Below are 25,473 nucleotides of genomic sequence, written 5' to 3'. Positions count from 1 at the left end.
ATCATTACACAAGTAAAGTACAGTCACAATTAAATATATTTAAAACCTTCACGATCCCAGTCTTCCAACAATGCCACAGGGAATTACTCTATATAATGGACAGATAATCTGAAAATCATGGTGCTTAATATTTCTAAAATAGTTTCTATTTATTTTAACTTCTTAATTCTGGAGTTTAAGAAAATCTCAAATATGTCCAACTCAGTTCAAAGCTTTGAAAATATCAAAAGTCAAAGACTACTTGAGAAAACTGATCCTTTTCACTAATTCCCGAAATCTTTATGTATGTTGATTCTTTGAGTCAAGGTAAATTTCTATTGTGGTAGCTACACACACATGTCCTACAGGAGCCTCAAGGTCTTAGCAGGTAACTTATCTCTTTAGCAAAGTCCTTTAATTTCCATAAATCCATAAATCCTCTTTCCTTAAGGAAATGTGAATGCTCCTGAGGGAATGATCACATGCTACTATTCAGAAGTAGCAGAGGTGACAAAATTACTTTCCTTTGTGCTTCAAGAAGACAGAGAATATAAAATTATTGATCTTTTGAAAAGAATACAACAAAATATCAAACTCTTGAGTATCAGGCTTCGAAATATTTTCCATAGCAATTCGAGAACCACAAATGGAAAAAAAAATGCACATAATTATATGAGTATCTTAGGAAGTGACCATGGGTACTAGGGGTAACGTAACCTGAGTTTACATTTGGGCAGCAAAAAGACCAGGGCATAAACCCTGCTTCAACACCATTCTTCTTCTAGAATGCTAAAAGTTCATCAGAAACAAGCCCGGAATAAAGCCATTGTAGAACTACTAAAGACTACATTTATATCCCATAAATAGCCAGTGTCTAAAAATGTCTGACTTTTGTAGAGATTCAAAATAGCATCTGTAGCTTCCACCTGTCCTAAAACTATTACTGAGGATGGAGAGGCCCAGTATAGCGGTCTAGAAGTAACCAAGGTTGGCTTCGATGGAGAGGTAATGCCAATGCTGACAGGCAAAGCACCATCCCAGGCATCAGAACCGATGCCAGGGACCAGAGAAGTGACTACTGGCTCTCGACTCACCTTTGCCATTTGAGCTTGAACCCCACTAGCCTTCAGGGCAGACACAGCTTTCTGAGCGGCTGCAGGACTGTCAAAGTCGACAAAACCATAACCTGAAATGTAAAACATACTTTGTTATTAAGCCATTATTTTGTGATAATGTAAAGAGCAAACGAATGACTGGTTCACCAGTGTGGGTAGCAGAAACAAAAACCCTGATGTCCTGACAGGTGTCTGGCATTACCAGCTGCATTGCAGCCTCCTTTTCAGGCTGTCTGTCCCTGTCATCTCTCCTGAGCTAGATAGATTTCCCTTCAAAGTAAAAAACAACCCCTGCCCCCAACCCCAGTTTTCCCTTCTTCTCAGGTGTCATACTGGAAAAAAAAAAAAAAAAAAAAAAAGACATCTAAGATAACCAAAGTTAAAAAAAAAAAAAAAAAAAGGAAAATATCTACTTCAGAGAAATAGCATTTTTAACGATTTGATGAGGAAGATGGAGCAATCATACGGAACTTATCAAATAACAGAAAAAAATATTTAATCCACAGACTAAAATTTATTTTTCAAATAAATTAAGTATAACCATTAACTACAACAAATATAATCGCAGTTTTAGTACTTGATTAAAAATATGATTACTTATTTACTTAAAATATGCCTCGTGATCCTCCTTCAAATAAAGGAGTTAAAATGCTTCTAGATAGCCAAAAGAGCTGTTGCAGCAGTTCATGTCCTAATGTCTAAAAACAAAACATAAAAGCAAATAAATAACCTCCAAAAGAGGCTCTGGTTTTATTTATTCATAGCTTCATAAACATTTTTAACAAGCTGGTCAGGTAATCTCTGGCCACAATAAGTCAAAAGCAGGAAACTAAAGGAAAAAAGGTGTCAGGGTAAGGGCAGGGCTGCTACAAGACACCTAGCAGCAAAATCAGCAGCAAAAACTAGCAACGAGCAATAAAAGAGGAAAATTATACAAAGAACAGGACTTTAGCAGCATAAAAGCAACAGGCCCATGAATTTCCAGTGAGTATCACTGTATTAAAAATGGGCAATCGCTGATTTTTCACTGTGATCACTCTTAAGCTATTGAGAAAAGGTTAAATTATATTTAACATACTGTTTAAAAGATCAGGGTACCAGGCAAAAATACCAACAGAAATGTTATTGGAACTCAAACCTATTATTATAAAATAAGCTTTAAATAAATAAGAATATTTTGGAAAACAAAAGCACTGTTTGAAGCCTGCACAGAAGGGTTAGTCCTATCATTTATTTCTAGATACTGTAAAGGTAGAGTACTTTCGACAGTAAAGTACTAGTGTTAAAACAGACAAACATACACATCAACAAGGCCAAACACAGAGCTTGGAAAAGGTTCAAAGGTCAGTTTGCAGTATTAGTACCAAAAATATGGTCTCGTAACAAAACATGTTGTAATGAAACAGAATAACCATCAATTATGGAAACAGATTCAGGAGAGATGAGTTAGTTACAGCTGAAAGAAGCAGCAGCTTCCTTCTCTTACTTGGAATTGAACTGAAACAAAGCTTAATTTGATTTAGACTGTGGAGAAATAGCTAGATTGGAAAGAAAAAGATGAGCTGGCTCAGGTAAAAGCAGAGAATGCTGCTCAACTGACACATCAGAAATTAGGTTAAACATATTTTGGGTGTTTCAGAAACCTGTAAGTTAATGCTAATACACCTCCCTCTACGGGGGTACACACGTGCACAAACACACGTGTACACTCCCTCTCCCTTTCTCTTTCTCTACTTATTTTATCACCACATACAGCTTAGCAGGCCATAAATGGATACTCAGCTACAATAAAATGATGTCACTCCCACTGATGGATAATTGAGTGTGCCCCCCCCCATTTTGTTGTTGTCAATAAAATATAAGAAACAGAAAATCGCAATTTTGATGTAATTGTGGTTGAAATTATTTCCAGTCAGTTACTATTAGTATTCCTTCTGTTATTTTCTTATTAGGAAAAATCTATAATGGTTGCATTTTAGTTGTTTACATCCTTTTCTGGCCTTTTCTAACCATACAGCTGTATCATAAATATTTGGTGGAAACAAATATATAGGCATACAACTGTGTGCTCTTTTCTCTATTATATTACTTTTTTTAAAAGATTTTATTTATTCATGAGACACACACACAGAGAGAGAGAGAGAGAGAGAGAGAGAGAGAGAGGCAGAGACACAGGCAGAGGGAGAAGCAGGCTCCATGCAGGGAGCCCGACGTGGGACTTGATCCCGGGACTCCAGGATCACGCCCTGGGCCGAAGGCGGCGCTAAACCGCTGAGCCACCCAGGGATCCCCCTATTATATTACTCTCAAGTAAATATAAGAATATATAAATTTGAGTTACAGGCTCTACAGGTTTCATTATATAAATATGTATAAAGATATTTTTGAAGGTGGGATTCACTAAGTAAAACTGCATCTTCTCACTGCATCCACAGGAGGACACTCCTCAGGTCTCAGGACCAGGAATAATAACAGCACTCCTGCTTCTTGGATTTTCCTCTACATTGACATGACTAAACCACAGGGATAGCTATGTTTTTTATGTTTGCTTTGGCCATTAGGAAGACAGGCCATTTCTGTAGTAACCTGAGGTGTCCTGCTCTTACTTCTATCTTGCCATTTTTCAGATTTATCCTCACCCGTTTTAACTCCGCACGAGTGTATGTGCGTGTGTCATATTGCGTGCATGTGCTCTAGTCTTGTATGTAACTCCGTAAGCAATAATAATCAATCAGTGTCACAACTGAACTGCCATGTATACCAGTGTTAGCATTTAAATACCTTAAGTTGGCTGACACCTGACAAAAATTGAAATGCAGAAAAGCAACTGACTTGCGAATTTTCAAATTTAATAACTAAGGTACATGTTATTCACAGCAATGTTTCCTTCAGTATAATTTTCTTTCTTGGATAGAGGCTCCACAATATGCTTTGTGACAAAAAATGTTCTGTGACCTCTAAGGTCTCTAATTTTCAGGAATAAAATTCTTTGATATGGTCAGCCCCCCAAAATTAGTATTTAACACAAGAACTTTCTGTTTACGTGAATACCCTATAATCTCATGCATTATCTATATTTATCCATCCATTCACCTATCTTCTCAAGTTATCAATGACTAACATGTTGTCTTTACTATGAGGTATGCTGTGTTATTTCTTCTCATTTGTCTTAAAATTACCTTTTTTGAGGAGCTCTCTCATTCTGTTTCCAGGATTTTACAAACCCATTTTGCTCACTTGGCTCCCTTACTCACCCACCCACCCATTCACCACATATGCTGACGCCTGTCTATCCTGAGAGCCTCTGTGAAACGAAGAGCCCTTACAAGGTTCCTATCGTCGCCCTCACACAAGGCAACATCTGCTGGGACTCACTTTAAGAGAGGGTCTCCCGGAAATGTGCTGTATGGAAAATCAGTTCTGAATTATTCCTTCCCTTATTTTGAAAGCCCCACAAATGTCTCCTCGTATCTTTGAACACTCTCCAACATTTATTTATTTATTTATTTATTTATTTATTTATTTATTTATTTATTTATTTATTTATTTATTTATTTTTATGATAGTCACACAGAGAGAGAGAGAGAGAGAGAGAGAGAGAGACAGAGACATAGGCAGAGGGAGAAGCAGGCTCCATGCACCGGGAGCCCGACGTGGGATTTGATCCCGGGTCTCCAGGATCGCGCCCTGGGCCAAAGGCAGGCGCTAAACCGCTGCGCCACCCAGGGATCCCCACTCTCCAACCTTCAAGGCTTTGTATTATAATATGTCTGATTTAGCAGGAGTAGTTTTTACCTACACCTTTTCTATATTGTGTTGGGCATTTTGTGGAATTTTAGTTTCTAGGGAAGAGGCTCTCATTGGAGCAGAGTGTATGACAGGGAGGAGTATTCAGTGGAGGGGTGTCATGAGGAATTAATTCAGCTAGGAGTCCTCCGAGTCCTCTTCCTCACTCAACTGGGGCAGCTTTGCTAATTTTTAACACACTGATCCGCTCTGTAAAATTCTTTTCTGCTGGGGGCGGGGTGGGAGGAAAGGTTGGGTAAAGCCATAAAACCACTTGTCTACTGTGATTTCTCTCTCAGTTTGAAACAAATGTTTGAGATCAGCTTCCTGTTTTATGCCTGCAAGAGTCCATTTTTCTTTATAAAAACTGAGAGATTTTTTTTGTGTGTGTCCCTGCTTTCATGAATCATTTACAAATATGTGAAATAACACTAACCTTGGCAACTAAATATAAACATTTCAGTCTACAATTTGACTCTCTCTCATTTAATTCATTTAAAATATTTATCGAGTCCCTCTCTACATAAAGCACTGCTTTATTCCCTGTCCCAAGGCAAAACTGTCTTAATGTACCACATTGCTTAAACAGGGGCTTAGATATTGGCCACAATAGCTCCTTTAAATTTAGGAGCTTTGAAGAAGACACAAATACAATGAACCACTTCAAGTCTAGATTAAAGGAAATGGCTGGCTTCTAAGGCAAGGCCTTGCCATACGGTTCATTTACATTCTTTGCCTTTCTCAGACTGTGCTAAGCCAAAGCCATCACCACTACTTGAAAAAGTGGGGTCTAATTAATGAGGAGATTTGCCTTCTCTGCCTATTCCTGTCAACCTTATTTCAATTCATGGGGTCAGTAGTTAGACTCAAAGTCAGCTGACTCCATTCTTCCCCTTTCCTAGAAATCACATGCCCATTGTTAAGATGCTGGATCATTAAAAGTCAGAACCAGGGAGCATCAGTGATGCCTACGGTAGACGCCTCCTCTTCCAGCTCTTGGAGCTGGATTAGCTCATCCTAATTACACGGAAAACTGAAGGTCAGTGCATCAAATTAATGCAGCAGCATATTTCAAAGGGGCGTATGACCTCCCCTCCCTATTACAATTTGGTCAGTGAAAATGGTTCTCTCCTCCCCGCTGCCAATATTGTCAACAGGCATTCAGCACAGAACAATTGGGAGTATTGAAACATGTAATTAAGTACTGCTTAAAACTACTCTATTCTAATTAATAGAGCCAATTTGCACAATATGTAATCTTTTCAGTTCTTTGGTACAGTCCAATGGTCTTCAGTAAGCAGCTCTAATCTCCTCAGGCTCAGGAAAGAAAAGCTATTTTCTAACTCTACTTCCCTCGTAAAGTAGGGGCTAAATGCCAACCGGTATCCTGCATGTTAGCTCCACTGGCGTCAGAGCTGCGATTCTGGCAAACTGTTAGCTGCTGTAGGGTTTTCAGCCAAAACTCGACCAGGGACAAACGTAAAGGGATATGCTGACATTGTGCAAGCAGAAACTAGGTGACATGGAAGACTTGGTTTTTCATAAAATAGAAGTAGCGGTTTTGAAACCAAAGATCAGGTTTACAGTTCCATCATTTTCCTAAAGATAGGATTTAGTCAATTATTATCCAAGGGAATATACCTTTGCATTTGTTTGTTGTCTTATCCAAAATTGCCTTCGTGGAGACTATTTTCCCATATCTAAAAGATAAAAAGAATACAACAGGAGAAGTTAGAATCAAGGAACCCTATTAACCCCTAGGTCCAGAGAATACACATACTTTTCAAGTACCTGCAAACTTTAAAGTACAAAATTCTACACTTAGGGGACAGAAAATGTGAATTCTACACTCTAAGCTAAAAGAAAGGGGAATTGCTAGGCTTCCTATTTGAATCATTGGATGACAGTCTGATGTTGAACTTTGAGGAATCAGGTACTTACCTGACAATCTTGGGACCAAAACAAACAAACAAACAAACAAACAAACAAAACACAACTTTTTTTTAAAAAGGAATATAAGCTCTAGAAGAAGTTCCTACTAGTAACATTATAAGAATACAAAGCCAAGTGCAAGGCTACAAAATTATTAAAGTATTATGATCCACACAGTGTCTATAAACTGGTAAGAGAGGAAAAGCTGTCTGCATTGTATCTATTCATCTTGGTTGTACAGAAAGCCCTGCATGGCTCCAGATCATCACAGGAGGGTGTGTGCCTGTGCACGTACATGTTTAATAAGTCTGATGATATATTTAGAACAGGTTTTTTTTTTTTTAACCTAAAATTCTGAGGACTATGTAAATAAATACATAAAAACATATAATTAATACCTCTTTCAACTCAGTAATAATAGCTATACAGTACATACACTAATGTGTGTTTGTGCATGCGTGTGCAATGACATTAACAATTAAGAATATAAAACCATGAACCAGGGATTAAGCTTTAATTCTATGAGGGTCTATATAAGTGTGTTTCAATTCCTTAAGGTACAACAGACGTTGGGTGAAGAAAGGAAAAAAAAATCCAGAATATTAAACTTAAAGCACTACTACTAAGTGTCAGTACAGCTTAAATACACGTCCTAGTCCCTACACCCTTTCACAGTGACCACACCACAATGTGAAGCACTGCTATCTATGTTTGTCTTCAAAAAACTAGGAGAAAACCTATAAAAAACAGTTTTTAAAAATCATTGGGACTTTGAGAAATGCACATAACTTATATCACATATCTGCGACCTATGTCCTCATTTATACATAGTCAATTTCCCAATTTTACTTTCCTACGTATGATTTTAAATTTCATGTTTTCTTTAATATTACTTTCTCATGATTGATCTTGAGGGCTAAAGAAGTCTTAAAAGTTTAGGAAATGAAACATTTGTGCAGCATTTTAAACCATTTTGAATATTGTAGGTTTCTGGTTTATGCGTTGAGCAAGCTGAAATATATTTATCTAGAAGAAACAAATGGCTTGAACCACCTCTTTCCCCCCTGTTAATTTTCACTCTGTATAATCACGTAATCAGGCGATCACTAACCAGGCATGAAAGTAAAGGATAATTTAAGGTTCAAATGACAATTATATCCAAGAGGCATAATGCTGCACAAACACCTTCAATTCCCTGTGAGATTCAAGTATTTATAACAACATTAACACAGGCCACTATGCTTACCCAAGAAAGGGTAGTGATTTTTGAAAATCTGAAAACCAGAGAAATTAGTGATTTAAAGACCACCTTTTTTAGGAGGCATTTCTCTATGTAGTTATTTACAGGCTTGGTATTTACCAGCACTCTCTCCTCTGCAAAAGTACTGGCTGAAAATGCTTTTCGACTGCATTCCTGTGTCATACCTTTCCCAAAGTACAGAAGAAAGTTAGTATGACTCCAATTTAGGATAAGGGGATTGAGAGTCACAGAGATTAAGAGCCTTGGCTTGAGGTCACGGAGTTCAGCATCTTTTGTAAACCTAATAGAAGAAAGGAAACTTAGGGAAGGTCAGGGGCTGGCCTTCTACCCTTTTGGTCTTGCTCACCACACTAATGATGGGAGAGGAAGGCAGATGTGGGAAGCAGGAAGAGAGGAAGGGCTCCTGGTAGCACTGGTATGCATTCCGTGCCACTGTCCTCGGGTTTCTGTTCTCTCTGGTCTCTCCGCTGCTTTGACATTACTCCTCACCTCCACGCCTATGTAACCCACGCCGCCTCCGCTCTGAACTTGCTCCCCAGATCTCATTATAGCTTTCTGGGCACTCTTTCCTGGCTTCTGTGCCCAGTCAGCCTCCTCTTCTCCCTCCTTCAAGTACTCTGTCTCAACCCTTCCTTTTCCTAGGACATCTGTCCAGTGCTATGGGGTTATTTAAAGCATCTTCTCCGATGGTGCCTGTTTCTCCTTCCTGAGTTGGTTTTGTTGCTTTGTTATTCCCCCTTCCCCACCAAACTTCAGTTTTTGTCTCTTTCCAACTTAAATATCTTCGTATGTTATTAAGGTACTCAAATATCTCATTCTATGTTACCGCACGCCCACTATTTTCTAAATCCTACCCCCAAAGAACCCCAAACGCATCATCACTGCCTTTTCTTCCTTCAGGAGCAGTGTTCACTCCTGACCCCCCACCTGGCTGGAAGGGCTCAAGACACCATCAGCTACCTCAGCCGTTCCCGAGTCCAGGCAGGCAGGCAGGCAGGCAGGCACTCTTCTGGGCAGTCTCTGCCATGGTTCTAATGTTCACCCTTCCCCTTCACTATGTCTAGATCCAAGCAAAAGCTACATACTAGTTCTTGCCTTGTCTCCAGCTTCTGGTGCTCCCAACCCTGTGTGATGCTTTAATTTACCTCAACCATCACTTTAAACACATCTCTCCTCCCATCATTATTCCATTCTACCCATGCTTGAACTTGAAGAACTTGTTCAAACATTATCTCTTCTATGAAACCATCCCTAATCTCCTCATCCAAATCCATTGTGATTTTATAAGAGACCAAAAAAAGGGATTACATTTACTCAGTTCCTACTTATGTTCTAGGCACTGTGCCAGGGACTTTGTATGCATGATCTTATTTAATTAACTTTGCAACAATTTTAGGAGGTAGGTGCTATTATTCCCATTTTTGCAAACGGGAAAGTGAAAGCTCATATAAATTGTAAGCCTAAGATCTCTCCTAAAACCCTAAAACTTACACCATTCTGTTTAAGTTCTCCCTGCAATTTATTCATGAAATAATTCTGAGAAACAATGTTTCCTTTATACACTGAGGGTATGAAAGGGAAAGAACCAAGTGGGAGACCTCTTCTTAACAAGGTAGGGGAGTAGACTGACTTTTCAAGCCAAAGCAAAGGGTTTGTTTGTGTTAAACACAAGACATAAACATGTGGTTCCTGGCTGAAAGAGGTCTGGGGGGTGCGTGGGAGAAGAGAGATTTCTGAAATTTATCAGTTTTACTTTCTATTGCGGTTTTCATCATGATTTGTTGGTTAAACCTGAAAGACCGTGACTTCTCAGAAAGGCAGAAAGCAGTTTCCACTCACTCTGTGGAGCTCTTCTGTATCGGCCCCCCTGTCCTCCAGTGGGTCAGGAGGATGCCTATAAAGAGATAGCTGAGGGGGACTGAAGGGGCTTACCTCTCGTCAACATCCTTGCTTCTGGGCTGTCTACTCAGTGACCCCTCCCATAGCACCAGAGGTTTATTATTAAAATAACTGAACTGGGGTGCCTGGGTGGCTCAGTCAATTAAGAGGCTGCCTTTGGCTCAGGTCATGATCTCAGGTCCTGGGACTGAGCGCAGCAGCTTCGGGTTCTCTGTTCAGCAGGGAGTCTGCTTCTCACTCACTCTCCCTCTCTCTATCTCCGGCTTGTGCTCTCTCTAGCTCTCTCTCTCAAATAAATAAATAAAATCTTTAAGAAAAAATAACCGAACTGGAAGATGTCCTACTTTCAATCCCTCAGGCCTTGGCTATGGTAGCTTCTCAGTGGGGGTTTCGGTCGCCATGTGTGGGAGTGGAGTAAAGAACAAGCAGTTCTGATGACACAAGAAAAGATCTACAACATGGAGAGGAGCTGTTTATCAAATGGCACCTCAAGGAACAGGCAAAGACGCAGCAGACTTCAGAGCAGTCACCATTTCCCACTACTAGTTCTATTTACAGTAAGATTTGATATAATATGGAGCAAGGGGGTGGAGGGTAGGGGGCATCACAGATGAGTGACATTTAGTCTGGTTCTACTGTTGATCATCAGTACCTGCAAGAGTAACAGACATCTGAGTAAAAATTCATAAAGCAAAACCAGATACTCATCACCCCTTATTCCAATATGCAGTTTAATTTGTTCTAAATAATCATTAAGTAACAGGGGCATGGTTGGGAAAAACAGGCCTCCTACTGACAGAATTTACACTCTACCAACACCGAAGAGAAGAGAGCAAGCCATAGAATTTTATGGGGAAAAAATGTGAGTATGAAGATTCCTTGGGTTTTCCAGCTTCAAAGTTAACAAGGTTCAGACCATAGGCCTGGCTGCCCAGAATACAATATTCTTTGCTAAGACAGATAATCCACTCCAGACGAAGCAAAAGGATAAAGAGTAATTAAGAGATGTGACTACAGAATCACTAGAATTTCAAAGGGAGAGGATAACAAGTAAAGTCTCACATTTAACTACTGGCCCAAGTGAACTTGCCTGATAAAACCTTCTGCTTAGAATCTAACAAAATTCCTTCTGTTTATATCATAGTTTTATTCATTTCTCCCCCATTTCCACTTAGATTTCTTTCATCTTCTGAAATATAAAATCTAAGTAAATTTTAGTCTGTATGTAGTAAATAAAACTTAATTTTCTTCCCTGGCCCCATCACATCATCCCTCTTAAACTCTACCTTATTAATTTACCTTAATTACAAAAGAGATGTGCACTTGTAATTAGAAGACACAGAAAAGTTGAAATATTAAAATCACCTGAAATTTCGGATATGAATGTTAAGACACGATGGTGCCTATCCTTAGACTTTGTCAATGTGCATGTACACACTGAACACACACGTGTGCAACCTATGTATGTGCATGCAGAAGCGCGCATGCGTGCACACACACGCATATGCTCCCGTACCAGCCAACTTAGAGCTTTTGACCATTCCCAGTTAGAAGCCCAGGCTCTGGAAAGTGAAGTCCAATCCACCCACCACCAACAGATGGCGACAATGGTTGATAAGTTATTTTAACATTGGTCATTCCAGTAGTAAATTCATTTAAGCACCATGGGATAATTTGCAGTGTTTGTGTTAGTTTTGAAAGATTTTATGAACATTATTAAACCTGAAAAAGCAACGTGTGTGTGGAAAACAACAGTAATAAAAAGTATATACTTACAATGTAAACAAAAAAATGATTTTACATTTGACAGGGGGCAGGATATTGCTCATGCATATAGGATGACTGGTTTTGTTTGTTTTAATTGCTGAGCTGCCTGTGAAGGACAACTAGGGACTCATGACGTGTCCTCTGAGATTCTGTGCTTGTGCAAAGGACAATCATCAGCAAGAAGCAAGGAGGAGGGACAGGGAACTGAAATGACTTCTGGATATATCAATACTGGACAATATGAGCTAGTGACTTAATTCAGGAGAATAATAAAAGTAATAGCTTACATCTATATAGCTTTTATTTTATGCCAGGCCCTATTCTAAGTGATTTAGGTCAATTATTTTCATTGTAACCACCACCTTTGGAATAGGTAAGATACTATTCCCACTTTGGAGATGTGAAACGTGGTGGTGGTGGTGGTGGGGATCTAGTAAAGGCTGCACAGCCAGTAACTGGCAAAGATGGGAGGCAGGAAGTCTGCTTTGGACAACCGTGCTGATAGCTGCAGAAACTGGTCACCAACCACAGGCTGAAAGCAATTGCTACTAGAATCTGCACGCGCCAAGTGAGTGAGGGGATGAGGGCAGACTCTATTTGCAAAGTCTCCAGGACAGATGCTAATAACATCCTGAAGGGAGTTACTGAACTTCCTGGGTAGAGACAACATGGTTCTATTTGGAAATAGATGTCCAAAAAAGCATGCATATGTATAATATATACATACATAATCTATATAAATATATAATTAAGTGGGGAGGAGGCACGACTGGCTTTAAAGCTTAAAAGGAGGAACTCATGTATTAGGTGGGAATGGATTTGAGGACTGTAAGCAAAAACTTCTCATTATTTTGGACTTGTGAGGAAAAGAAAAAAATGCACAGACAAGCACATACATACACACACAGATGTGTATGCCATCATCCACCTTGCTCCTTTTGCTGCTTTACTTTTTCAGTGGTCTCCTAGGAGAAGAAAGTATTAAATTGCACTCATTTTGCTAATAGAAAAGTTTGCTGGAGAACAAAATAAAAAAATAGGAGTCACTTGTCCCTGTTATTCCGAATCCTCACAACTCTGAATAATTCACCTGGGCTGGCTTTCTTTCTTTACTTGGTATAGAAAAGTGGTAGGCATTTGAAGATAAGACACACACACGTGACATTTTAAAATTAGGCAATCAATATCAAACTTTGTAAGACTTTTACCTGGTTAGCACAGAAGATTTTAAATGTTTCTGTAAGACTCTTCTAAGATATAAAAATATGAAAGGTATAGAAAGCTATTCCACATTTTAGCTGTTTTCAGCTTAACTCCTAGCATTCGTTAACAGTCTGTTCCTTCTACTTGTGTGCTGTGGCTGGGTGTGCCCTTGTGAAGAAATGATTTCTGGTACATGGGATAGAATGGAAAGGCTCCTCTAATGCAGCTGAAATTAGAGCCGAGGTTTGAAGGAGGCAAAATGCTTGGCAGGAAAAGCTGCTACAGCCCTTAAGGTCAAGAACAAACCTAGGGGGAAGGTGAATGGAGCAAAGGAAAGACAAGTTAACAGTTGAGAAGGAGATCAGACCAAGAAATCAAAGCACAAATATTTACAGCATGTCTTTGGCATGCCCTTCACCACAGCAGGCCTAAGAAAAACATACATGATGTCATTCCTGTCATCAAAGGAGGGGGAGAGATAATCTTTGGGGGGGGGGAACATAAAGAATTTTTAATCTTAAAAAATAAGAATACTGAGGCCTGACCTGATGAATGCTAAATAAAGGAGACATAAACATAGGATGAAGGTCAAGTTCACCAGGACAGACAGGTGGGCTGTGGAGGACAATAAACAGAAAGACCTGTCTCACACAACCTGTGTTGGGGAATAAAGGAAGTTGAGTTTGAAAAAGTCTGATAGGGTGTTGAGTTCCAGGAAAAGGAGTCAGGGAACAGAACGTGGCTGGAGGTTTTGCAACTGCACACAGTGATATGACGAAAACAAGATTTTGGCAACATTAATGAGAACCTTACAGCTAGGAGTAGCAGAGAGAGAGGGGCCACATTTTATTTTACTGGATTTATTTATTTTTTGCTCTTGGTACTCAAGCAGTAATAGTCAAGTTCAAGAAATTAAAACGGAGGGAAGAGGACAGTTAGGAGATGCCTGGGAAAGTTCTCAAGGACAGAAAAGTTTGAAGACAGAGGACTTCTTAGAATTAGCCTTAAATGCTTAACTTGGCATCTGAGAAAAAACATCCATGGTGTTGGAGCTATGGAAAGCCAGTGGCTTACCCCTGTGAATGCAGAGAAGATGGAGAAAAGGAGCCACGCCAGCTCCCTTTCCTGCAGGGAGTTTCAGCCCCAGTCCCAGACCTAGATAGAGCCTGAGGATGAGAGATGATTTAGCAGAAGCTTAGGCCATGCTCAAGGAGTCTATCCTGCCCACTGGACTGGTTCTCCCACAGCATGTAAACTGATGGAGAATAAATTACAGAATCTTTGGGACAATGCAAGAGAAAAGAGGTTTCAAGAGAAACCTTTTCAAGAGAAAAGGTTTTCAAGAGAAAAGAGGTACTTCGACATATCTGATTTTTCGTAACACTGGGATTTTAAGATAAACACACCCTTTCAAACTACAAATAAAATCAGTCATTTGCACCCAGATTTTGAGATTTATATCCTCTTCTGACTAAATTTAGAGCCATGCTTGCTAATCTGCCCTCTCAACATTCCTGGGTGGCACAGCTAATCTATTATAATTGCTACACAAAAGTAACAATTGATGCTATTTATTGCATATATAGCTTGAACTAAATAATTCATAGAGAATGAACATAAAACTACCTCATTAGAAATGGCTAAGATGCATTTTTGCCATATTCTATGAAAAAATTATACCTCTCTTCTAAATAAAAAGCACACAATAAAGCATTTGATTTATTACACAGATTTGCCATTACAGTTTAGTATCGAGTCTATTATGATGTGCAATCGAGGTAAAGTAGCTTTACACTATTTTATGGTCTTTTAAGAGCACATAGCACACAAAGAGCCATTTACATTATCTTATGACAATTTTTTTTGCCACAAGTCACTGTACTACAGCACTTAGGGATGCAGTCACAGATGGCCAGACCCAGATTAGTGATCCCAAGTACTAATAAGTCAGAGGAAAATAATACTCGCTGAAATTGGAACTCAGAATTTTGCAGGCAAAACGTAGACTGTCTATCATAAAAAAGAATCCCTAAAAGTCACGAACAGTGATTAATGTCTAACTTTTAAAACAAAGGTACCTTGATTATAGAAAGTGGTGTCTTATTTCTGAATTGAATTTATGAACTGAGAAGTGATAGAGCAATTTTAAAATTCTCTTCTTTCCCCATCAAAACTGTATTTTCTTCTCTTTGACAATCTCACCTTCATGTTTACATAGCATTTCACTTTACCTGTGTCATAAGGAAGACAATGTTATACTAGCAAGAAGACAGAGTTGCAACCAGAGAGGCCTATGCTCAAGCACTCCTTTGGCCAATGACCAGCTCTGCAACTCTGGTATAGTAGTTGTCTGGCCTTGATATCTCCACTCACGAAGTGGCATGACAATGCCTAACCTCACAGGATCACTGTCAAGGGGCTGGCACACTGTTCGACACATAACAGATACTCAGTAACTAATAAATGTTATCGTTTTCTCCCAAGCCCTCCAAATCATGATACTCCTAATTCTTACCACCTGAGAGCACTAAACTAAACTATCTCTTTACCTTAATTTTGACAAGGTCCTAAGGTATACACCTACCATTTTTATGGTTACTTTTCAGCACGGTTATTTGCATACTGTAACCACTCAATATACAATTGGCTGAATGAATGAAATATAAACACATATTATTTTTCCCCCTTGCAATGTTTGGTGTGGGGATTTGAGGGAGGTTGGCAGTAGTAGGGAGAAGGGAAATACTACATTTTGCCTTGGAAAATGAACATGGCCTTGTATTTTATCCCAATTTGGCTTATAGAAACACCAAGGAGGGAACCCAGGTAATTTAACAGTTTAACATGGAAGAAAAAATTAGTACCGGAAAGAAAACTGTAAAAGATTAGGGAGGAAAACCCCAAAAACCTAACACAATTTTTGTTCTTAGACTGTTCCGCATGTCTCTAAATCTGTTGCTCTTTTTAAAAGAAATCAAAAGTAGAAATCTTTTAAACACACACACACACTATGTACCAAACAAGTATGTTAGAGTCTATAGAAACTGAGTGCATTAAACTCCAACACTGAAAACCATTAATGACTGCTTCTTCAAAATTCAAAATAAGAACAGCGTGACAGAGAGTAAAAGTAAACATGCTTTCTGAATCAAAACAGAGTTATCTGAAACTATTAAAACACAAGTGCACAAGTTACCTAGAAATTTCTTTTGATTCTGACACACGCAAAAAAAGGGCAAGAGTCAAATTGGACATTTCCTAGAATGAACACTAATATTGGCTTTGATCCAAAACACAGCACCAGTGTATTGATTTTCATATGTAGTCAGTCCCTCCTTCTCTAACGTAATAAATCCTGACTGCCCCATGACCTTGAAAAGCCAGTCTGAGGAATAGACTGAAAAGGAAAATGCTATCTCTTTTACTCATTTTAGTTCTCAGAAATCTGTGGATACAATATAAGTGCATCACTAGTAAAAAAAAAAAAAAATGATAATAATAATACTCTTGGACAATATAAACAAGAGAATGCTAACATAGCCTGCCAGCACAGTTGATGTTTCTAAACTTAGATATTTCATTCAAGTGTCATTTGTGACCAAGGTCAGAGCTCTAAGAGTGGATCTGATGGAAAAGGCACATTGGTTTCTCCCACACTGGTTTTCCTACTGGTTTGCTTCTGAACAAGACTGTCCTGAGATCCTACAGATGAAGATAAGCAATCATTCCAGAGACAGAGTAGTATGGTTCTCAAAGTTTATAATCTCAAAATTTAAGAAAATCAGAGGGGGATCATCTGTATGTGAAAGAATGGAGCTAAAGAGAACCCAATGCTGTAAGTTATTTTAGTATCAGTTTCACAAAATTACCATATCCCCAAACGAAGGTAATATACCCTCACTCTCAAGAGAGCTGGAATTCACTGCATTTCTAGAAGATGTTCTTTCTCATTCTCCTTTGCAAGCAAGGGGGCTGTGAATGAAGACTGGGACTGTTTACATCACTTCATAAAAATTTTCCAATCTTGGTTGTTTTGAGAAATCTTGCACAAAGGGAGAGGTGCTAATGGAAAGGGAAAATGTCATTCACATTCTCTAAAAGAACAAAAAACTAGATTCAAGAAATGAAGGCTAATGCTTATCCGAAGCAAAATTCCAGAGTGGATTAGTAAACAGAAGGTTAGAGCGACTCGTGAAAAGAACAAGTGCCAGGAAAGTCCTAGAGCAAGTCATGCACATTAACGTTTTGTTCTTTCTATTTCGGGGGGTGCCAAGAAAGATAGGGCTACTTGGGAATGCTACACAGTATATTTTGATTTGAGCTAAATGCAAGTCATTATTTGCTCGTGGACTACATGAGGACATCTGGGAAGAGAAATTCAGTTTGGATGAGTGGGTAGCTGGTTAAACAAGTGTCTGAGCTGACGTCTGTTGGTCAATGATCACAGCACTTAGGGAAGGCTCTAGTGTTGTGCCACAAAACTCCGTTCTTAGTGGCACTTTTTCAGTACTTAAACAACTGCACAAATCAGGTACCTAACACACACATATTACACATGTACATGTTCCAAAACTGGAAGGCAGGGCGAGGGGGGCTGTGGTTGTAAGATGTCAAAATTTGTATTATGAAATTGTTTCAGGGGCGCCTGTGTGGCTCATTTGAGTGAGCATCCACCTTCAGCTCAGGTCATGACTGCAGAATTCCAGGATCTCCAGGATCCAGCTCTGCATCACAGTCCCTGCTCAGTGGGGAGTCTGCTCTGACCACCCCCTCAGCCCCCGCCATGTTGTCTCTCACTCAAATAAATAAATAAAATCTAAAAGAAAGAGAGAGAGAGAAAGAGAGAAAGAAAAGAAAAGAAAAGAAAAGAAAAGAAAAGAAAGAAAGAAAGAAAGAAAGAAAGAAAGAAAGAAAGAAAGAAAGAAAGAAAGGGAAAGAAAGAAGAAAAACTGTTTCAGTAGGCTAGAATGAATTCTTGGCAAAGCCAATACTATAATATTTAACAGGGAAAAATAAGTCATATTTAAGTTCCAAGGGGGGGCGAAATCAACTGTAGAAATTTAGGTAAAGTTTCAGCTTATTCACATGAAAATATCCTTTTTTTTTTTTTTTTAAATTAGGAACAAATTCAAGTTCTCTGAATAAAACAGACTTAGGTTGCACTAAGAAAAATATATGATCTGATCATAGTAAGAAATTATGGTTTTGGGCCTCTTTGGTTGCCATTCCCCAGCAACTACCATTATGGGTTGAACTGTGTCCCTCCAAAAGATGTCAAAGTCCTAAACTCCAGTACCTGTGAATGTGCTCTTATTTGGAAACAAGGTCTTTGCAGATATAATTAAGTCAAGAGGAAGTCATTATTAGGGCAGGCCCTCATCCAACGTGACAGGTGTCTACATCTACATCTACAGACACAGAAAGGATGCTATATGGTGACGTGAGGGACACAGCTACAAGCCAGGAACACTAAGGTTTGGTGGCAAGCCACCAGAAGCTAGGAAGAGGCAGGGAGGGAATCTTCCCTACAGGTTTCAGAGAGACCATGGCTCTGCTGACACCTTAATTTTGGACTTTTAGCTTCTAAATCTGAAATAATAATTTTGTTATTATCAGCCACCCAAGGGGCACCTGGGTGGCTCAGTCTGTCGAACATGCAGCTCCCAGTTTGAGCTCATGTCACGGGATGGAGCCCCCACAAGGGTCTCTGCGCTTGGTGGGGAGTCTGCCTGAGGTTCTCCCTCTTATTCTCCCTTTGCCCCTCCCCCAACTCCTGGGCTCATGCTCTCTCTCTCTCAAATAAAAAAAAAAAAAAAAAAAAGGCCATCCAGTTTGTGGTCCTTTTGTAACAGCAGCCCAAGCAAACTTCTAGAACTCCAGCTTGCCTATCCCTATACAAGTCCCTGTGCCCGCTCTGCTCCATCTCAAGTTCCTGACCCTTAAGATATTACTTCGCTTGGGACATTCAGTGTCATTCTGCAAGACTCAGTTTAACGGTGCTCTCCAGCAGCAAGCCTCTCTGACCTTCCTCAGGAAGCTGATGCTGCGTCTGCACTGCGTCCACGGCAGTGTGCCCTTATTGCGTCTCAGAGTGGCAGTCAGCACACTGCTGCATCATCTGTGTCCCCATTAGATGTGTGCCTCTGGGACTCCTTTCCTTTCCAGGCCCCAGAATTGTCAAGAGTCAAAATTCAGGAGAAAGGAGTAGGGAAATAAATAAACGAGTAAAAATGCGTGCTTTCATCGAGCGCTTTCTCCATTGAACGTATTTGTTCTAAACATCTCCTTTTACCTAGTCTGAGCACTTTCAGAGTGAGAGCACTGTAGACAAATGTCCAGAAATCACATCTTCCAAGGCAGGAATAGCGGAAGGCCTTACAGATGCTTACCGGGAAAGGGAAACTATATATAAAGAAGGCCTTTCTAAAAATGAATGTGGAGAGCCTGCCACCACTGGCAGTGTTTAAGCAGAGCTAGGGGACAGCCTGGGTCAGGGATGCTGTTGCAAAGGAAGATTGCACAAAAACCGACCTAGGAAGAGACGATCACCAGCGGTAAATAGAAAAATAAATGCAGTGAGTTTTTGCAAAAGTTAAATGTATTCTAATATTATGTACTTCTCACATTTTTAGTTTTAAATTGGCCTTTTTAATGAAATAGTAATGAAAAGTGGTGGTTGTTTCAGTTTGTGTCCATTTTGACAAAATAAAATCTTAACTCTATACTGGATCTCTAATTCTAATTATTATTGTTTAGTATATTGGCCCTTAAAATCCAAAAATGTAGAGAACCACTAAAACATGGTGGGTTGGTGAGTGGGAGGCTGGTATCCCTGCTTTGAAAAGGTAATCAGTCTGGATGACTCATAAGATTAATGTCAATAAAGGACATCTGGGTGGCTCGGTAGGTTAGCATCTGCCTCTGGCTCAGGTCATGATCCCAGGGTCCTGGGTCAAGCTCCCTGCTCAGTGGGGAGTCTGCTTCTCCCTCTCCCTCTGCCCCTCCCCTCACCCTGCTCTTGCTTGCTTTTTCTCTCAAATAAATAACTAAAAGTTTAAAAAAAGATAAATGTCAGTAAGAATAATGGTACGTGGATAGAATTGTTGGGTAAAAGAATAATGGCAAAAACATCTTTTAAAAACCTCACACTTCACAGCATTCCATTTATTTTAAGTTATAAACTGGGGCAAAAAGTGCCCGATAAAATTCTGTAAAATTGTGCATGAATTGACTATGCCCTCAATAAAAACATACCTGAGGAAAAAATGAGACAACAGGGAGAAAGGCTGGGGTTAGCTTCGCTCCCTCCAGTTCTCTCCAGGACTCAGCTGAAATGAGTGCCATTACCAGCAATGATGCCTCCTAGTAGTTCCTGAACTATCCTGCTGAATCAGCAGAGCACAACCCTCAGCTTCCCTGACTTCCTGCTCCAGGCAGGGCTCACTTAACCTTGAATGTGTAAACCATCAAGGTAAAACAGGTTCCCCAATATAAATGCTGTATTTTACACTTTATCTTTAGAAAGGCCCTGTACAATCTGCAAGGAGGGGATGCTCAAAAGAGAGCCCAGATCCTAATGATATTAGAAACTCCGATAACAGGGTGTTGAAGTAACCAGGAAGTCTCACTACATAATGCAGTGTCATATATATAAACACACACACACACACACACACACACACACACACACACACACAGTTCTTATTAGGTGAATGTAAAGTTCATTCTTCCCAGAAGCAATCCCAGGCCCTTGTGGGTGGAGACGGGGGTGGAGGTAGGATAGGTAGTGGGCTTTCTCTGAGCTTGAGTCGAAAGTGAAAAGTAAGGATATGACATGATTATCTCTCCTGTGTTTATATGAAAAATACATATTACATATAATCCACATACGAGCCTAATACTATTAATTCCCACCCACTTGTAAGGAACACGGGATCTGTTTTAGAATGTAGGTAAAATAAAATACCAAGTCTTAAGTAAAAGTTAAATACCCGTTCTTACTACCTAACTATTCAGAGCTCAGCTTATCAAAATATTTGTTTTTCTTTTACCTGGGTCAGGCCCCACCAGACCAGTGCCCATTCCAAACTGTATCTGAGGAAGGTCATAATCGTCACTAATTGCTCCATGCCCCTGATGGTTTCTACTACAAACATTCTAAAAACTCCTGGAAAAATCAGAGAATGGCTTTAAGCTGCAGCTCACTTCCTAGACCTGACTAAAAAGCCCTTTGCTGCATTTTCAGAAGCAACGGGACAGAAATGAAGGGCAAGTGAAGTAGGGGGCGAGTGGTGAGAAGGAAACAAGCACTCTTCAGTCCAGTAAATGAAAAATTAGGTTTCCTTCTAGTGGTTGGGCATATGATGCAAGAAATAGCCAATTACAGAAAAGTTGCAATGGAATTTCAGAAGATAATGACAAACCAGTATCTTTTACCACCAACAAATACTTCGGAGACATGTGGAACCATGCAACTCTTGTGCATGAACCGTGAAGGGCGAACCTTAGAGAAAACTGAGACACAGAATGCATTCGTTTTAGACAGATGAGAACTTGAGCGGTACAGCACCTAGTCTAGTACCATATGTAATGAGATACCCACATCTGTAAATCCATCCTGGCAATGGTCATAATTTTCAGCATTCAGTTCTATAAATATTTTCAACCTTCTCAATTGAGAACTACTACTCTGAATTACTCACTCATATTTATCTATAGTACCTGAAGATTTCCATTTCTCTGACACTGTATTTACTTAGGAAGATTCTGCAGAAAAAGATGTGGCAATACCCTTTAGGGCCTCGACAAATTACTCTTGAGTAAACAAAAGCACCAATAAATGGGGAATCGCTATGTCTACCGAGTGTATGGTGAAGAAGCTGGCAGTTGGGAACTGGGAGAGAAGTGACAACAAGAGTTTGATTTCTGTGATAAACTCAGTAAAGAACTGTCACATGGGATATGCTATAAGGACTTTCACACACGTCTTATCCAAGCCTCGTGACAACCTGGCAAAGGAGATCAGTCTCATTCTGCAGAGGAAAGGAAGCAAGGCTGGGGAGGTGAGGGGAGTCATCCTTCCACTGCACTGCAATAGAAAGAAACTGGAAAAGGAAGTCAGGTCATTTGGTAGGCGCTCAGTAAGAAGAATGAGTCTGAATCAGGTTCTTCCTGAAGCTCACTGAATAGCCACTTCCAGTGACAATGTGCTTGAAGGAAACTGTTGGTTAAATGGGAAGAGATCGTCACTACAGCCAAGATTGGACCTGGGCCATGAAGAGTGTGTTAGGCCAAGGAAAAAACGTAATACAACCCTCTTCTTTAGGAAAACGAAACCAAAACATTTAAAGCCAAAAGTCCATCTCTTTAAAAGTCACCATTTTAGGCTAAGTTTAAAGCACAAGTTTTAAGTTTATACTGCTAAAAGTAGAGACTGAAGACAGTTTGGAAGGAAACAAAAAAAGGCTCTAGTGTATACCTAAGACTTTATCCTGAAATGGGATAAAGAAAAAAAGGCCAAAGCCCTTCAGCTAATCACATAACAGCAAAATGATGAAGATCAAAATTTATCATAACCCACTGTGCAGAAGACAAAAAGAGAAAGACGTTTAGAATCAAAGGAGTATGTTTTATACATATGTGTCTATTCTCAGCCAAGAAAAATAAGTGGTTTCTGGAGAAATGGCATGTGACCTACCTATCAACTGAAAAGGGGATGACAGAATGCAGAGGACATTATATTGGGGGAAAATATTTTTTAATTGTATTTTTTAAAATTACCAAACCAATCAAGAAGTGAAAACATGCAAAGGCATAAGGATTTGCAGTACCATCAAGCTCTGCTCAGAACACAGAGGAGCAGAGAGAATGAAGGTGGCACCAATGCCCAGGAACATCCAGTCCCACAACCGGCTGAATCTCTCATTGTTACAACTGCACAGCAAGCCTGAGACAGGACAATTTCAGGACAGCAACCTCCTATGGATGGAGCTGTGCAAACTGCTGTGCGTGAAAAATGTTAATGTGCTCGAGACAACAGTGCCGGTCAATGTCTTGACATAAACCAGTTCCTACTCTTGCTAAACGAAGAGAAGGAAAGCGAAAAGGGTGTTCGGTGTTTCTTTTCATTTGTCCTCCTCAACTGCAGAGGACACAGAAGGGATTTTCATAAACTCCGGCTAATTGGACTTGCAATCCTGATGTAACTGTATCCCACGTAGCCATGCCAATTAAAAACTTCCCACTCGAGAAGGACTCTTCTCCCCAGGATCTTCATTATGTACTTCTAAAAACTACATGTAATGTTAACAGTTCTTGGCTTCTTTTCATTCCTAGGGCACATGTATGCATTGGTTCCCATAAGATTCATCCCACAGGTGTTCCATGTATTGTAAATTATTTATTTCTTAGGGTCTTTGTTGCTGGCAAAGAGGACCAAACATTCATTAAAAATATAATTTGGAATGGTATAGTGATGTACTTCTGTATAGGCTACCAATTAATTCAAATCTCTATCCCAAGTGGGTTTAGATAAGCTGTCCATCATTCTGTCCTCTTATTTAACACTTAGCAGCTCGTGTCAGAGAATTAACACATACACACATATTATCAAATTGGCAAAGATGGTGACAACAACAAAGTGAAGATCCTCAAGTTGCAGAGGAAATGGCAAAAGAGGTGCCCCCTTCTGTAAAAGCAAACTGGCCCCACTCAGAGGGCAATTGGTAATTTGGAGCAAAAGCTTAAAACCACTGCTCCTAAGGAGAAGATTAACATTGCATATGAAAATTCTGTGGCAAGGATTATATAGAAATATTATTAAGCAAGCTGCAGAACAGTCATGGAATGGAAAAACCACATCATCAATGATACTGTACAACCTTGTTGTAGTAAGGAGATAGCCCAACACCCCACAAAAAGGGACCAAGACACTGTACTTTGTGAGATACAGATTATAAAGAAATCATAGACAAATCTCCCTCCCTTGTTTTCTCTTGAAATACCTAAATCAGCTCTGTCCAACAGGAATAGAATTCAAACCACAAATGTGACCCACATATGTAATTTTATTTTATTTTTTTTTTCATATGTAATTTTAAATTTTGTAGTCACCACATCAAAAAGAGAAACATGAAATTAATGTTAATATTTTATTAAACCCAACATATCAAAAGTATTACCTTCAACATGTAATCTATATTAAAAATCAGAATGAGATTGCTAACCTTTTTCCTTTTTTTTTTTTTTTTTTGCTAACCTTTTTCCTAAGTCTGAAATCCAGGGTCCATTTCACACCTCCAGCACATCACAATTTGGACTAGCTACGTTTCAAGCACTTGATAGCCGCATGTGGCTGGTGGCTATCTTGTTGTTTGCACAGATCCAGATATTTATGGGTTGTTGCCTCTTCTGGAATTCAACATTTCCCTTGCCTTGGGAAATAATAGCCTAACACTGTTTCATCATGGCTACAACAGTTGGCAACTACTACTTTAGGTTGCTTACGGTAGTTGCTTAGAGTAAGCAGAAATTAGGGCAATAATCCAACTTCTGCACTTTGAAGTGATTTTTCTAATCTTGGCTATAAGGGAGATAATAATCATTCACCTCTGGGGGCTAATCTTTGGGAATGTCTGAACAACAAGGCATACTTGAAAAGTCCTGACAACATTTTTCTCTTAACTTATTTGGTAAGATCTTATGGTTATGCTCACAGTATAAATTATGTCTTGTGGTACATATATAGCAGAACATTCTAGAATTCTTCCTTCACCGTCTCCAACTCTTGGGGCTTTGGATGAGCTTTAATTACATACTTTAAATGGAATGAATAACACATACGAAACAGGATTGCATGTCAGAATGATACATTTATTTGAGGAGCCTCATTTAAAAAAAAATGGGACAACCACATGTTGAATCATTGTCTAAAAACAAGGAACTGACTAAATCTGAAGCCAACTGGCCTTGCAGATCTGAGACCTGTATTTGCTCCAGGTATCATATTTTAACTCTAAGCTACCACATGATGTTAGAGGAATAACCAGGGCAGAGATAACCTCTAAATTTTTTTTTTTTTTTTTTTTTTTTTTTTATGATAGTCATACAGAGAGAGAGAGAGGCAGAGACACAGGCAGAGGGAGAAGCAGGCTCCATGCACCGGGAGCCCGACGTGGGATTCGATCCCGGGTCTCCAGGATCGCGCCCTGGGCCAAAGGCAGGCGCCAAACTGCTGCGCCACCCAGGGATCCCCAGAGATAACCTCTAAAGCACCTTCTTTACAAATAAAAATTTTTAAAAAAGTATCCTCTATTGGAGAAGGAATCCCTTAGGCACTAGAGTTGGTGACTGAGTGAGAGATGGCGCTCAGCCCACATACACCCGGGGCCAGCCATTAGTTACATAGGTGACAATTTCCCCAACTGTACGTAAGGTCCTGGGAACAACATCCCAGTTGGCGTACAACAGAAACATGGCAAGCTCTGCACACAGCAATGAACCGAAATATGTAGGTTTTGTACTTCCTCTGGC

General features: G+C 39.6%; 1 protein-coding gene across 15 annotated transcripts in view; it reads right to left on the bottom strand.

Moving 5' to 3' along the window:
* RBMS1 (RNA binding motif single stranded interacting protein 1) overlaps positions 1-25,473 on the bottom strand; it is a 214,022-nt gene that overhangs the window by 38,290 nt on the left and 150,259 nt on the right. For all 15 annotated transcript variants that reach the window (XM_072811154.1, XM_072811148.1, XM_072811147.1 and 12 more), the window contains 2 exons: positions 6,522-6,580; positions 1,074-1,165 (listed from right to left, as the gene is read on the bottom strand). In XM_072811154.1, coding sequence (XP_072667255.1) covers positions 1,074-1,165; positions 6,522-6,580 — 151 coding nt within the window. The remainder of the gene's footprint in view (positions 1-1,073; positions 1,166-6,521; positions 6,581-25,473) is intronic.

The sequence above is a fragment of the Canis lupus genome, chromosome 34 (assembly GCF_048164855.1).
Source record: "Canis lupus baileyi chromosome 34, mCanLup2.hap1, whole genome shotgun sequence".
In the NCBI taxonomy this organism is placed as follows: Eukaryota; Metazoa; Chordata; class Mammalia; order Carnivora; family Canidae; genus Canis; species Canis lupus.
Note: the sequence above shows the minus strand (reverse complement) of the source record. Positions and strands in the feature narration are given on the sequence as shown.